The following is a 14,723-nucleotide window of genomic DNA, read 5'->3' as shown; positions in this document are numbered from 1 at the left end:
CAGAGTCCACTATGGGGCTTCAAGGCAACGACAGGGTGTGTTCTAGCCACTGGCCAGGAGCCGGGCTGAAGTCAAGTAGAGCCTGACTCCTACTAGAGTGTTCCAGACCGAACACGCTCAGCTCCCCGGCCCTCACAGAGCGACGCCCTCACCCAGCCTCACGCTGTGTTCTGGCAGCGCCATCCTTGGCCCGGGCAGCGTCACCGACCCTGACGTCACCCCTGCACGCACGCTCCCTCTGCCTTCCGCAGGAGCCGCCCCGACCTCAGGACAGAGGGTCCGGAGCCTCGGCACTCTGCAATGCTGAAGCCCCCGCGCCGCCCCGCCCCATCTGGTCCAGTCATCTCCCTCTGGAGCGGGCCCAGGGAGTGAGGGGCCTCCGAGGCCCAAGGAGGAGGAGGCGTGGGGAAGAGGACTGTTTAATTGAGCATCTAGCCCCTGCCCTGCCTTGTGGGGGATGGGAGAGCGGCGCCCGAGGCATCCTGGGTACAGAGGCTAGGGGGCCCCAGGGACAGCCGAGCGGATCAGCCGGCAGCCAGGAGGCTCAGGGGCAGCGGCAGTGCCAGGAGCAGGACCCCGGACGGGGCCGGCAGAGCCTGCCCGCTCATGCGCTCATAGATCCAGTGTTTGTAGGCGGAGACTCGCAGGTAGATGGGCGGGGCCTCCTTCTGGCCGCAGCCTGGGCCCCAGCTCACCATTCCCACCAAGTACCACGTGTTCTCCACAGGACAGGCCAGGGGCTCCCCGCTTATCTCCTGTGGGAGGGGCGAGAGGGTCGGGGAGGCGAGCTGTGGCCTGAGGGAGACGTGTCCCAGCTCCAGGGCCAGCAGGCGTCCCCACACCAGATCTGCCCCACAGTCCCCAAGTATCATATGGCTGAGAGGGGCCCGGGAGACCTTCCGCAGAGGGCTCCGTCCTCCTCCTCCCCGGTGCCAGGGCTCCATCCCCTTCTTTAACCCACCCTCCTCCATCTTCCACCGTCACACTGCCCCTCTCCCCCCAGACCCCCGTCCCTCCCCCCCACCCCCTCTCCTCTTCCCCATCTGCCTGCTCTGTCACCCCGCTTGTCCCCTCCTCCCCCACACCCCAGCCCCCCGCCAGGCGCCCTGAGTCCGAGAGTGGAGGCGCAGGGCTCACGTAGCAGAACTGCTCCCGGTCGGTGTCCTCCGCGCACAGCATCTGGGTGTTGATGATGCGGACCACCGAGGGGATCCCGGAGAACTTGTGGTAGAAGCCATCACACTGGTTGTTGCTCAGGATGGTGACTTCCTTCTCCTGAATGGTCCGGGACTGGGGCCACTTGCCTGTGGGACAGGGGCCCCCCTCAGGCTCGGTGACCCCGCTGCTGCCCACCGCTGCCAGCCTTGTCGCCGGCCTCCCTCGGCGCCTCGTCACTCCCCCAGCCTCTTCCACCTGCCACATAGCAGCCCTGGAGGTCTCTCCAGGTGCAGCCCACCTGCCGTGCCCGCTGACTTTTCCCCCAGCGTACCCCTGGGGATAGAGATGGTGGGGCGGGCTGCCCGCCATCCCGCCTTGTTGGGCCTCACCCCCTACAGAGCCCATTCCGGCCTCAGCATCTCAGCTTCGACTTTCCTTCCACCCCGAATGCCTGCCAAGCCCCCCCACCCCCGGTTCAAATCCCTCCTTTTCTGCATGCCCTCTTCACAGGCCTCTCTCCCCAGGGAGCTTGCCAGACGCCCCTCCCCGGGGCCCAGGCACTGCTCGACCCCCGCCCCTCTCCCTGTCTCGGCCCCTAGCCTGAGCTAGGGGACAGGAGCCTTCCAGCCGCCCCAAGCCATTCCCGGGACAGGCCATGACTGGAGAGACCAAAAGGCCGCCCCCTCCTCTGGGCTGGGACCCCTGTGGGGCATTTTTAGGTGCGTTGACTACGTGAAGCTACAGGGAAGGGCGGCTTTCTGGGGGGAAAGGACAGGGGTCCTGGCAGGGAGTCGACGCTGCTGGGGCTCATGAGGAAACGGGCCCTCGGGTGACCGGGGACAACGCTCCCACTCTCTGGGCCTTGCTCCTCAGGTGGGGTCACAGGGGACTGAGGGCCACTGGGGGCACCCAGAGGGACTCCCCACCTCTGGGTGCAGACCATGCTGGGCTGGCCATGGGGGCCCCTCTGGGGAGCTTTTCACAGACACGGAACCCCACCCCTCGCATCTCAGAGGACCTGCCTCAAGCCACAGCCGCCCTGGGACCGAGCGGGCGGCATATGCCTCCTCTGGGCCCCTTCTGCCCCGAGGACGTCCCGTCTCCAAGCCCCCGCCCGGGCCCCCGTGTTCGCTGAGACCCCCTACGGCCTGAGTGACCGTGGTGTGCTCACGACGGGAACCCTCCAGGGGGAGGAGACACTGGGTGCCAGGGCCCCAAGGAAGGGCAGGGCAGAGGGCTGGCGGGAGCCGCGTCTCGGACAGGTCCGTCCCTGCAGACCCCAGCCTGTGCCCGGGCCCTCTCCCGCACCCCCACCCCTCCCACCCCGGGTCTGGGGAGGCTGCGACTCACCGTTCGCCCTAGGGAGCCCCCAGCCCGTCACAGTGCAGAGGGAGTTGGGCTTCACTACGTGCTCTATCTCGGGCAGGCAGATGGGCCAGACGTACTTGCTGAACGGGAGCGCCCACTGCAGCTGGAGGAGGGCGATGTTGTGGGCCTGGCCCACCCAGGACCACAAGCGACGGGCCCGGTAGCGGCTGTTCACGATGACCTGGCGCACGGGGACTTCGGCGGCGGTCGGAGCCGCCTGGTCCATCTGGGGGCTCCCCACGAGGACTGAGTAGTTAACATCTTTCCTAGGGGAACCACCCAGAGAGTCCGCCATCAGCTGCAGGCACCCCCGCCCGGCCTCCACCCCACTGCCGCCCTCTGGGAAGATCCAGGCAGGCCGCCCACCGGCTGCAAGCCCAGAGCCTCTCCTCACAGCGGGCGGGTCAGGGCCCTGCACGCACGGTGTGGTCATGTCCTCAGAACCACCCTTCGTCTTGATGGAGGGGGCAACCAAGGCTCAGAGGCGGAAACCGAGGCTCAGAGAAGCCCAGTGACCAGCTCAAACCCACACGCGGCTAGGAAGTGAGGGAGGTGGGAAGCAGATCCTCTGGTTCCAAACTCGGGGCTCTGTCCAATGGCCCCGGGCTGGGCCCCGAAAGTGACAGGGGCCCCATGCAAGCAGCCCAGGTCTCCCTTCCCAGGGTGCCTCTGCAGTCTCGGTGTCAACTGTTAGGCTTGGATGCTTTGCCCCCCCCCCCCCCCATCAGCCCCCCAAGGCGGCAGAGACGCTGCCCTCAGGCCACTCCCCCGGCACCGGAGCGGGGGGCGTGCCTTCTCTCCTTTCCTGTCTGTCTTCCCAGCAACCCCAGGAGAAGCGACCTGTCCCCTCGCAGCTGGCCCCCCAGCGCCCAGGCCAGGGCCTGGCTCCCAGGGCGTGTCAGAGGCTGTCGGTTGAATGAAGGAAGGAATGTGTAAGGGAAGCAAAGGGTGTGGGATGAAAGAGCTAGGCCCTTCTCTCTCTGGACCGAAGGGAGGAGGCCCGGACCATGGCTTCCAAGCCCCCATTTCCTGTCAGGAAGACTGCGCAGGACCCAGGGACTGGGGGAGGGGGCGAGCTCCTGCTCCCAGGAAAGCATCTGTAGAGCTCAGCCCCCTCCTGCTTGGACCTGGGACGAGGCTGGGCTAGGGCTGCGGGGCTCTGCCAAGGGCACCGCCAAGGGCACCGCTGCCACTGAGGGGTCAGCTGGAGGGAAGACCGGGCCCCATATGGCTCCAAATGCCGCTCCGCCCGCCCACCCAGCCCCGACTCACTGTATCATGCAGTGGGCCACGGTCAGCACCCACTGGGAGGCAATGAGGGTGCCCGTGCAGATGTGTGTGTCGTTGGCCCGCAAGCTGACCATCCACGGCCACCGCCGAGCCATGGCCTCTGGGTCCCTGAGGGTGGGGTCCTTCTCCTGGGACATGCCGCAGGCTGAGGAGGAAGGGGAGAGCTTGGTGAGGGAGAGGACCTTCCAGCCACGTGCCACGGCACCCTCCCTTCCCCTGCCCTCGGCCCCGCCCTCCGCCTCTCAGCCTCTGGCCGGAAACTGTCCAATAACTCTCCTTTCTACTGGGCATCACGAGACGGTGCGGTCTGTGCCCGTGTGCACTGGGGTAACTGACCTCAGAATGGCCGCAGTGCTCCCCAGGTGTCCTTCTCCCTGTCCCCACTGCACCGGCCCCAGAGCATTCCCACTGGCCCCTCAGTCCTGGCCAGAGCCTTCACACACTCATCCCGGTTTCCACCTGGCCCCCCTGCTTCAGCCAAGGAGGACCCCTCTCCCTTGCTGGACTCCCCAGAGCCCACTCCAGTGATTCAGAGAGAGGCAGGCAGATGACCTAACAGGAAAACCAGCGGAGGAAAACCAGCGGGGTGCACGAACAGACGCAGCCCAGGGAGCACACCCCGCAGCCACGACCAACACGGAGCCCCAGCAGCCCTCAGGAAGGGCGGGGCCGAATCACAGTGAGGCTCCTCCCACTCCACACGCCCCCACTCCCGGGTGGTGGTGAGGACTCGCGCCTCACACCGCCCACTCTGCTGGAGGGGGGTGTCAGTGGGTGCAGACTCTTTGGAAAGGATTTTGAACCGCAAATGCACACAGCCAACATCACGGAAGCCCCACTGCCAGGTGTGTTCCAAACGGAGCAGTGGCTTGTGGCACCAGGGTAGGGGGGCCACGAGCGGCCTTTGTAAATGCTAACCCAGGAGAACACCGGCAGAGCGAGCGCGGCTGCATCCTGCGTGTGAGGCCGGGGGTGGCGGTTAAATGGTGTGAGCCGAGTTCCAGGACAAGGAGTATTTCCCTCCGGGTCTCAGTTACACACGCTTGAAAGCCACTGCTCAAGACAACGCTGGCGCGTGCGCCCAGGGCACCCGCAGGAAGGCTCCCTGGAAGCTACGCTGGAGACCCTCCACCCCCGCAGTGCGTGTCTGGGAGCCAGGGGCACTTCCTGTGCCTTCTGCCTCACCGGATGGGAGGCCTGGCCCGTACGGATGCTCACTCAACACTTGTCCCCCGGGATCAAAGGTTCGGAAGACTCCTCCAAGCCCCCGCCCGGACGGAGTGAGTCCACAGTACTCACTGAGTGGCACGACTTGAGAAACAGGGCTCTCCATGGTCGGCAGCGTCATGGTCGGCAGGGTCGTGGTCGGCAGGGTCGTGGTCGGCAGGGTCGTGGTTGGCAGGGTCGTGGTCGGCAGGGTCGTGGTCGGCAGGGTCGTGGTCGGCAGGGTCAAGGGCGGCGACAGAGTGGTAGCGACCTGCCGTGGGAGGCGAGGCCTGCCTGAGGTACAGATGGCACTGCGGGCACAGGGGGCGCCAGAGTCGCGGGGAACAGCCATGGACCCTGACCCCAGGGCTTCGCCTGTGCCCAAGCAACCTGTGGAAGGGTGTGGAGAGGGTCAGAAGTGGACAGCGACGCCCTGAAGTGAGCAAGGGGAGGGGGAGGGCGGGCTCACCCTCCGGCCTGAGCAGCAGTAGCAGCAACAGCAGCAGCAGCAGCAGCCCAGCCTGGGCCAGGGAGGGCGCAGATGTCTTGCGCCAGGGCTCCATCCCGGGTCTGCAGCTACTGCGCCTGCCCCGGAGTTCCTCTTGCGATGGCGCCCGCGCGCTGGCTGCCGCCCACGGCTCCGGGTGTGTGGTGGATCCCCGCGTCCCTGGTCCTGGTGCACGCGGCGCCCCCCTGCGGCCTCCCGCGATGGTGCTCCCGGGGTTCCGCCCGCAAGGGCGCCCCCTAGTGACTGTCCTCCATCATACCTGCCAGACCTGGAGGGCGCGCCAGTTGCCTGGTTTCTGGTCCTGCCTGGGGCCCCCCGTTTCCTCGTACCGCTTGGCCAAATAGTTTTCTGGAGCCCCTCAACTCACCTCGCCAGTTCCTGTACCCACCGGCTCCTGCGGCCCACTGCCCTGGGCTAGTTTCGTGTCTCCATCCCTCCCCTGGAGAGATGGCCCAACCCCTGGTTACTGAAATTAAGCAGATTGAAAAGTTTTCAGTAAAGATTTTTAAAGACTGCACAATTTTGCCCTGACCGGTGTGCCTCAGTGGGCTGGGCATCATCCAGCAAAGTGAAAGGTGGCCGGTTTGATTCCCAGTCAGGGCCCATGTCTGGGCTGCAGTTTGGTGCCGGCACATGCAAGAGACAACAGACGGATGTTTCTCTCACACATCGATGTTTCTCTCCCTCTCTTTCTCCCTCCCTTCCCCTCTCTCTAAAAGTAAATCCATAGATAAGTAAATACATCTTTTTTTAAAGATGACATACTTTTAAGCAGCGCGCCACCCTCCCCAATCCAACCTCCATTCAGCAAAGACCCTTCCCTGACAAACCCACCCACGTGGGGACGGTGGCGCGGGTGAGACCTCCATCCCCAGAGGAAGAGTGGCGGTGACCATCGAGCCCTCCTGGGAGCGGAAGGCCACTGTGTGTGTTGGAATTCGGGGACCACTTTGATGGCTCAGGGACATAGATGGGTAACACAGTTAAAACGCAGTGTGGGAGAGAGCCTATGAGGAGCTTTGTTTCAAAGCCGTTGGAAAATTCTAGCCTGATAAAAAATAAGGTCAAAGTTCAATCACACCGGGGCAGCCTAACTTTTGCCAGGGCCTGCTGTCTGGGAGATGCCCGGGCCAGCCATTCAGCGCTCACGTCTCTGAGAAGACAGCAAACCTCACTCACTACCTCTCTGGGGCTCACAGGGCAAGGGCAGCTGCCCGCTCGGAACCCGAGGCCCACCTGGTCTGAGGGACCCCGTGCCCCCTCCACATACACAGGGGCAGGACTCTGGCACCTCAGCCTGGCAGCCTTGGGCCAGCCTGTCCCCGCTCTCCAGCATCCCATGGAGGTCCCCGAGGCGGCCCAGGGGCTCAGGGGGCAGTCACCTCACTCGGCTCACTCAAGTGTGCGCTCTGCCTTGCCTTCCCCACCCGCACCAACGCCCCTCCCTGCCAGGGAAGGAAGAGAAACTGGTTAGGGTCTGTAGACCCTTCGGGGGACATGAGGGGTCGGGAGAGGCCGCAAGTGCAGGTGTGGTCTTCGTGTCTTGGGGAGAGGCCAGCCCTCGCAGGAATTCCTGAGGGCAGCTGTTGGTCAGAGACCCAGGGGCGGGTCCTGGGGGCCTGCGAGTGGGGCCATCTCTGTAGGGTCCCAGACAGAGTCAAGGAGAAAGATGATGACTTCAGTGGCAAAAAGTACAAAAGCATCTTCATTGAACAACTGAAAAACCAGTGGCTCGGGGACCCTCCCCCAAGGGCACTCTGCCCCTTCGTCCCCGCACACCACTGCCAGCCTCCGCTTCTTCTGCGGGGGGAGGGGAGGGAGAAGCGGCCTCCAGAGCGGCCGCCTGGACACAGCGCTCACAGGAGCCACAGGGAGCCCAAGAAGACCAGCAGGAGGTAGCCGGTGCGGAAGACCCGGCCCGGCAGGGCAGAGCAGGCGCTGCTGATGAGCCTCACGTTGGAGATCTGCCCCTGGATCCACTGGGTGAAGTGGGCGGTGCTGGTGTACACGTCGGGGAACAGGTGCCGCTTGCAGCTGAAGCTCCAGCTCTCCACCCCCACCTGAATCCAGGTCTTGTTCAACTGGCAGACCATGGAGCTGCCGGAGTTGCTCTGTGGGTGGGGTGGGAGGAGGGAGCCATAAGGGAGGGAGCAGGAGGGTCACAGCGCAGCCCCTGGAGGAACTTGCCCCTTTCCCCAGGCTCAGCCTGAGCAGGAGCTGCGCTCACCCTAACCATGATGATGCGAGCTGGCTACCAGCGGGCTCTGGGACACGGGAGCAGAGTGCTGCCCTGGCGCCCGAGCTGGGGACCATGCTGGCCCCTCCCTTTCCCCTCTCTGACCTTCACTCCCCGGCCCCACCTGTGCCCTCCCCTTATAGAAATAAGGTGGTGCCCTTGACTGTTTTCTTTCGGCAATCCTGCTTGCAGAGTGAGCCATCTGAAATGCGATCCAGCCCCTGCTCTTTTCGTGCAACGCTGGTGCAGAGATAAGGACGATGCTCACCACGGCACAGCTCAGTCAAAAGGCAATTCTAAAGAAAAGGTGATGGCTATTCTTTCTGCTGATGGTGGGTTTATGGTCTTTTAAACACTTTCTTTATAAACCAGAAAAACCAGAAAAGCAGCTCTCTCTCTGTAGATACAGGCACAGATGATATCGATTTTTTAAGATAATGCAAACCAAGACTTACAGGACAGAATCTAACGAGCGCGCATAAGACACTTAAGGGGGAAATGACAAAACTAGACCTGAAAACGCAAACGAAGACCTACGGGAACGTCCTAATACACCCTGTCCTGGGGCGAGTCCACCGAAAACAGCGTGCTGATACCAGTTCTCAGCACTGGGCTTCCCACAGTATGGGAGCCCCACCCAACCTCTCGAAGGTAACTAAACATTTGCGAGGATCATTTTAAATGCATAAGTGAGCTGGCAAGAAAAGAAAGATTCCTCGGAGTCCAAAACCCAAGAGAGGGCTGAAACCCAGAGCCCCTGTTCTGTCTAAAACCAGCTAGAGGTCGCCACTTAGCGCACCTAAGGAAACCCTGAATAGTAAGCACAGAAAGAGAGTCCAGGGGAACCCAAGGGTTTCCTAGTCTGCATCACCCAGTTGCCAGCCCCCTGATAGTCTGGGGGTGCAGGGACCCTGTCCCCCAGGCGCACCAGAGGAAGGAGATGGGTGGGGCTCAATGAGATTTAAATCAAGTCCATTTTCAGACTGAGACTTACAATAGGACAGGGCGTTTCGTGATTGACAGTGACTGGCAGTTATGGGCTCTGCCCATGATGATTTTTTTAATTCTTATTTATTTCTTTTTAGAGAGAGAAGGGAGGGAGAAAGAGAGAGAGAGAGAGAAACATCAATGTGCGGTTGCTGGGGGCTGTGGCCTGCAACCCAGGCATGTGCCCTGACTGGGAATCGAACCTGCGACACTTTGGTTCGCAGCCCTCACTCAATCCACTGAGCTACGCCAGCCAGGGCTTCCCATGATGATTTGACATAGGGCCCATGTGGGCAATAACTTGAAAGAATGAGACCTCTTAGCGTGGACTCCCTAACACACTGAGACGTCTCAGCAAACGAACGCAGGAGCGCAGTATCATTTATGCCAATTGAAACACACAGATAGCAACACTATGTATTTCTCAAAGATATAACCATCTTTAAAAACATGTATCAAACAGATTGACGTGGAAGCCTTTTGCAGGGAGAAAAAAATGTCAGATGAGGGGGAAACCAAGCTGGCGATGATCGTGTTGGGGGTGTTTCCCTGAGAGACGGGGTCGGCGGAGCCCAGACAACTGAGAAAGAGAATGGGGGTGGGGGGAAGCGAGAGAGATTCTTCTCTGTGGGCATCCTCTCATCAAAGTAACATACAACCAGGACCCAATAACAAAATGTGAACCACTGCGTCACAGGAAGACAAAAATAAACTTTCAAAATGTTAAAGTAAAAACAAAATTAAAGTCCACCGTTAGGGTGTAGAAAGGTAAGAACACACCGTACCCCGGAGCCCATGGGCCGAGAAGAGTCCTGATCTAAACACTTTGAAGATCAAATGGGAGAGTTAATTATTTATCATCATCAATTCTTCATCACTGCACAGTCAGCGCAGGCCACTTGAAAAGGAACTCAAAAAGGCAAGAGGAAGACACTCACGTGCCAGAAAGCAGAACAGTCAGAGGCCTAAGAAATGAAACCGGCAGCTTGTCCTTAAAAAACAACAGAAGAGATAAGCACCTTGTACGTCTTGCCAAGAAAAACAAAGAGAAGGAAAATGCAAGTAACACGTGGTGTGAGGAGAAGAGAGATGAGAACCACCTCCAGGGGGAATACGTTTTCGCAGAGTCTGAAGACTGTTTATAACTTCCTCTGCATGGGCTTAAATTCTGGACGAAGTGGATGAGTTCTGAGAAAGCGCAGACCCGAAAGTCCGACCCGCACGGGCAGGCGGCCCGAAACATGGCCCAGGAACTGCCCCGCAGAGGGGGACGGGCCTGTGTGATTTCACCGGTGACTTCCACGGAGAGTTCAAGGAGCAGATGGTTTACTTCAAATGTTCCAGAACTCGGTGCATTGGTGCATCACAGGAAGCAGCAATCGTAATTCTGTGACTTAATGAAGGGCGCCTTCCTTCCTCAGCACACCTGAAGATGGAGCCCAGCCTCACCAGGGGAGGAAACGGGACAGAGCACGAGGGCTGAGTGGACCATGCTGAGTGGACCACGCTGAGTGGACTGTGCAGTGTGGACTGTGCTGAGTGGACTGTGCTATGTGGACTGTGCTGTGTGGACCATGTTGAGTTGATTGTGCTGTGTGGACCATACTGAGTGGACAGTGCCAAGTGGACCGTGCTGGGTGGACCGTGCTGTGTGGACTATGCAGTGTGGACCATGTTGAGTTGATTGTGCTGAGTGGACCATGCTGAGTGGACCATGCTGGGTGGACTGTGCTGTGTGGACCATGCAGTATGGACCATGCAGTGTGGACTGTGTTGAGTTGATTGTGCTGCCTGGACTGTGCTGCCTGGACTGTGCCATGTGGACCTGCTGAGTGGACTCAAGAAGCAGAAGCACGTTTACTGAACGAGGCCATTTATGCAAAACGGGCTCTGCCAGCACCAGCTCAGACCCAGGCACGTGCCGGACTGCTGCTCAGACGTGTTTGAATGACCCGGGGAGCAGTGCCACTGCGACTGTCACTGTGGACAGGAGCAGAGGGCGGTTTTACCTCAGGATCACGGCCCGGGGAGCTGAGCCCTGGGGGAAGCAGATTTGCACTCGGCCTCCCAGGGCCCCGTGAAAAGAAAGGCACGGCCCCTCCCTGCCCAGGCCCCTCCCCGCCCCGGGCCCCTCCCTCCGCACCTGACACGAGTCCACACCCAGCTCTGAGCTGGCACACAGCATGTCCTTCCCCACGAACATCCTTTGGTCCTTCAGGAAGAGGAAATGGTACCGATCGTTGCAGATCCGGTTGCTGATGATCCTGACGGCCACCTCCTGAAGGGTGTAGGGGGCCGTCTGGTTCACTACAGAGAGAGAAGTCTTGCCTTGGCATCCCTTCAACAGTGCGGCACAACTCTACCCTGGGGGGACCCACATTCCCGGATGGGGGGCGCAGGGCCATTTCCCCTGGGCGGTGACTTATAAAGGCCCGGCCCACGGCCTGACTTTGGAAAAAGCCCGAGCTTATTAACTAACAAGACTAAGCAAAAGTCTCTCAAGGGGCTTAAGCGAGCGATGACCTGACCAGGCACTAAAATGAGGTCAAGGAGAGATTATCCCGGGAATTCAGGGTCCATGGTCACTGCTCCGTGGCTGCCTGGCAAGGGGACAAGACCCTGGAGCCCAGCGTGTGCTGCCTGGATTCTAGGCTCCTGGATTCTAGGACCCCAGAGTGACACCAACAGGCGGAAGACCTCCAGAAATTGTTGGCGTCTCGAGGTAATCGGTGTTCAGCTGCCCAACGCCTCAGTGCCCCCGGGACGGGCCCCCCCACCCCGCCCCCTGCAGACAGGGAAACCCATTACTAGGGGTTAATTTTCTACCGTGCTTCAAGGCAACAGCTTGGCATTGGATTTAACTTTGGGAGCCGAGGTCCATGAAGGTCAAGTGTCGGTGGGAAGGTCGGTGGGAAGACCCACCGACAGAGGTCGGGGAATGTGTGTGGCGGAGGGAGCCAAGAACGGAAAAAAGGGGCGGAGCTGCATTCCCAAGACACAGGTGCCAGCCCGCCTCCACGCACCTAGCGCACTAGAGCGCCCCCACACGATCATCCAGCACAAGGTTCCCTTAGATAGCGTGAGTTTGGTGCTAGGTAGGCAGACAGGCTGGATCATGGGCGACCAGACAATGGGGTCCTTGAGCTTCAGGAGGGCAATGTCATTGGACATGAAGTTCCTGAAATTCTCGTGAATCACAATTTGAGAAAGCGGAAGACGAGTGCCGTTTTCCGGGAGGTGCTGGACCCCCACCATCACGGAGTACTGGCTAGGCTCCAAGGACCTGCAGAGCCACGGGTAGGCAGTGGGGTCACCAGCAAGAAAGCCACTGCTTCCAGAACCCCAGGTTCACCAGGACCCCCAGGCCAGAAAGCAAAGCCCCCGGGACCAATGCCACCTGCCCGGACTGACCTCTGTAAGCAGTGCCCAGCCGTGAGGATCCACTGCTGGTGGATGAGGGAGCCGCTGCAGACATACACGCCCAGGAACAGGATGCTCACCTGCCAGGGCCACTTGCCCACGTCCACCACCTTCCCATTCACCACCCTGCAGGACACGTTGGTCTGACCACAGCCCCAGAACCAGGGTTCTGAGGAAAAAGATAGAGAAGGGGCCAGGCCAGCCCCGTGCAGACTCTCAGGCGGCAAAGCAGCCCTCAGAGCCCTGCCCACAGCGGACCGTGGAGGCGGAGGGCCACCTTGCAGCCGCCGTCACAAGCAGCCGCTGTGGCACACAGCGGACAGGTGACCCGAGCCAGGACTGCCCCACAAGAATACGTAGGGTTGCCCAGAGGCCTTCTGTCACCTGGGGCCCCAAACTTTTCACCCCCAAAGAGTCTACTGAGACCTGGTATTGGATCCTGGCTGCACGAGGCACTTATGATCTCTGGCTTCTGATGGTGAGGTGGGGTGTCGCTAAAGCCCACCTCCCGGGCGCTGGGATGTGAGCCATCTGAAGAGTGCTTTATGGAGGGTCGGCCGTCACCCACACAGCACATGGCCGCCGCTGGCCCCGGCTCTCCCAGGGTGAGCCTCGCAGCAGACAGGCTCAGCTGCTCCGTGGAGGTCAGCCTGTCCCTACGTTTTTAATGAGGCTCCTCCTTCATGTTCACGTCGCCCCGCACGCTGGCACAGCCCCGACACCGTCCGGGTCCCCAGGCTTCGCACACCGTGAGGTCCAGTGAGGAGGTGCCCGTCGGGCACGAGGACAGCTGACACTGACCCCTCCTGCTCCTGCCCCACGTCCCCAGAGCCCTACCTCCCACAAAGAGGGGATTCCCGAGTCTGCCGGGAGACAACGGCAGTGAGAGGCCCTGAAGATCTCCTGACCCGCACGCCATGGCAAGCTGCAGCTCGGCCACCCCGGGCCTCCTTCTGGGATGTGGGGCCGGGGCAGTGGCAGGGCGTCTCCAGTGTTCTAGAGCATTCTAGAACCCAGGGTTTGTTTATTCAAGGTAGCCGGGGGTGGGCGGGGGGCTCACACAGCTGGAACGGCATCAGGGTGCGACCTGGGCAGGAGACAGTGTGGCCACGGCGAGGCCCCATCGGGACGCGATGTAAGGCTACCACAGGGCACCTGCCTGCAACGGTGCCCCTGGGCTCAGCCTGGGTCTCAAAGGTATCCCCTTGTGCCCGATCCCAAGGCTGTGACAGCACCAGGTGTCTGGCTTGGGACAGTCCCCAGTGCTGGGCCCAGGAGGCACCCCTGGTGCCCAGCCCGAGCTCCTTTATGACACTTCTCCAAAGACCCCTGGAAGGATGGCGCCTAAGCAGCGCAAGGCTGGTTCTGGAGGTGGAGACTGAGCTGCAACCAGACTTTTCCTTTTTCCCACGGGCTTTGCCGTTTCAGGGACCAGCTCCCGGGTAGAGGGAGGTCAGGAGCTCTGGGCCTGGGAAGGCGGTTTCCTGAACGGATTGCAGGCCTGGGTCTCCAAGAATCAGCAGAATACATGACATCTGGGACCCCTCCCCACCCCTCCGCTGAGGTCCCCTTGCAAGGATCCCGTGCTCCTGACACTGTCCACGAGGACAGGGGGTGCCTGCCCAGCCCCATCGCCGGTGTTGGCGGGGACGTGGGGTGATGAGGTGGTTCGCACACTGCCGGGGACACGGGCTGCGGCCACCACTGTGGAGAGAGAGCTTTGGGATGGTGAGGAAAGCAGAAACTGTGCCCACCCCGGTCCGGCAGCTCCACTGCAGGCTGCGAACCCCACATTCGGCCCGGGCGAGCCGCAGGGAGACACGTGGTGCTGCGGAGCAGGGCCCCAGCGGGAGTCACACGACCGCCATCAAGGATGAGGCAGGAGCCCAGAGTCCCCAACAGCAGTGGCCACGGACACATGAGCACTCGGAGACTCTCATCGACATATTTCCCAGTGAGAGCAGCCAGACACACAAGGACACGTATTGTAAGAAATTCAAAAACAGGCAAAACAAACTATTTTTAGGGATACCTGGTAAAAAATCAAGGAAATGAGTATCCCTACAATTGAATTTCCTCTAGGAGGAAGAGGCAGCGGGAGGGGGAGAAAGAAAATACTTTGTGGAGAACAAGCAATAAACCGAAGGCAGACAATTGAATAAAGACGCATCTCCATTATTATCACCAAGGTGAATACTAAAAAAAACCCTACTTTAAAAGTCAAAGATTCTTCTTACAGGTTTTGGGTAGAAAAAGAAATCTACTCACCTGCTACTTACTAAAGGCCCACCCAGAACAAAGGGACATAAGCAGCCAAAAGCAAAAAGATGGGCAAAAAATACTGAGTATATGTAAGCAAAGACAGAAATGACAATGTTAATCTCTAACACCGTGATTCAGCACGAAAGCTTTACACAGAGAACATTAATTTATGTTGGAAACAGATAAAAATTAACGACGACTGTGCAACATCATGAAGTTCTGCTCATAAATAACATCAAACGTGCAAAGCAAAATCAGCCAGTGATTCATGAGTAACTGGGAACCCTC

The 14,723-nt window shown here is 60.3% G+C and overlaps 2 protein-coding genes across 2 annotated transcripts; both read right to left on the bottom strand.

The window, feature by feature from the left end:
• Positions 1–386: 386 nt before the first annotated feature.
• Positions 387–5,442, bottom strand: LOC114501279 (probable threonine protease PRSS50). The gene is made up of 5 exons (XM_028517812.2): positions 5,116–5,442; positions 3,799–3,961; positions 2,509–2,792; positions 1,138–1,304; positions 387–755 (listed from the first exon to the last, which is right to left on the bottom strand). The coding sequence occupies exons 1-5, from the start codon at positions 5,372–5,374 to the stop codon at positions 525–527; spliced, it is 1,104 nt and encodes a 367-aa protein (XP_028373613.2). The 5' UTR covers positions 5,375–5,442; the 3' UTR covers positions 387–524.
• Positions 5,443–6,121: 679 nt separating this feature from the next.
• On the bottom strand, positions 6,122–13,092 carry LOC114501439 (serine protease 46-like). The gene is made up of 5 exons (XM_036031508.1): positions 13,011–13,092; positions 12,165–12,342; positions 11,859–12,036; positions 10,897–11,112; positions 6,122–7,641 (listed from the first exon to the last, which is right to left on the bottom strand). The coding sequence occupies exons 1-5, from the start codon at positions 13,090–13,092 to the stop codon at positions 7,387–7,389; spliced, it is 909 nt and encodes a 302-aa protein (XP_035887401.1). The 3' UTR covers positions 6,122–7,386.
• Between the last annotated feature and the right edge of the window lie 1,631 nt (positions 13,093–14,723).

This window comes from Phyllostomus discolor, chromosome 7 (assembly GCF_004126475.2).
Source record: "Phyllostomus discolor isolate MPI-MPIP mPhyDis1 chromosome 7, mPhyDis1.pri.v3, whole genome shotgun sequence".
NCBI classification, from domain to species: Eukaryota; Metazoa; Chordata; class Mammalia; order Chiroptera; family Phyllostomidae; genus Phyllostomus; species Phyllostomus discolor.
The sequence above is the reverse complement of the archived record's forward strand: the minus strand, read 5'-3'. Positions and strand labels throughout refer to the sequence as shown.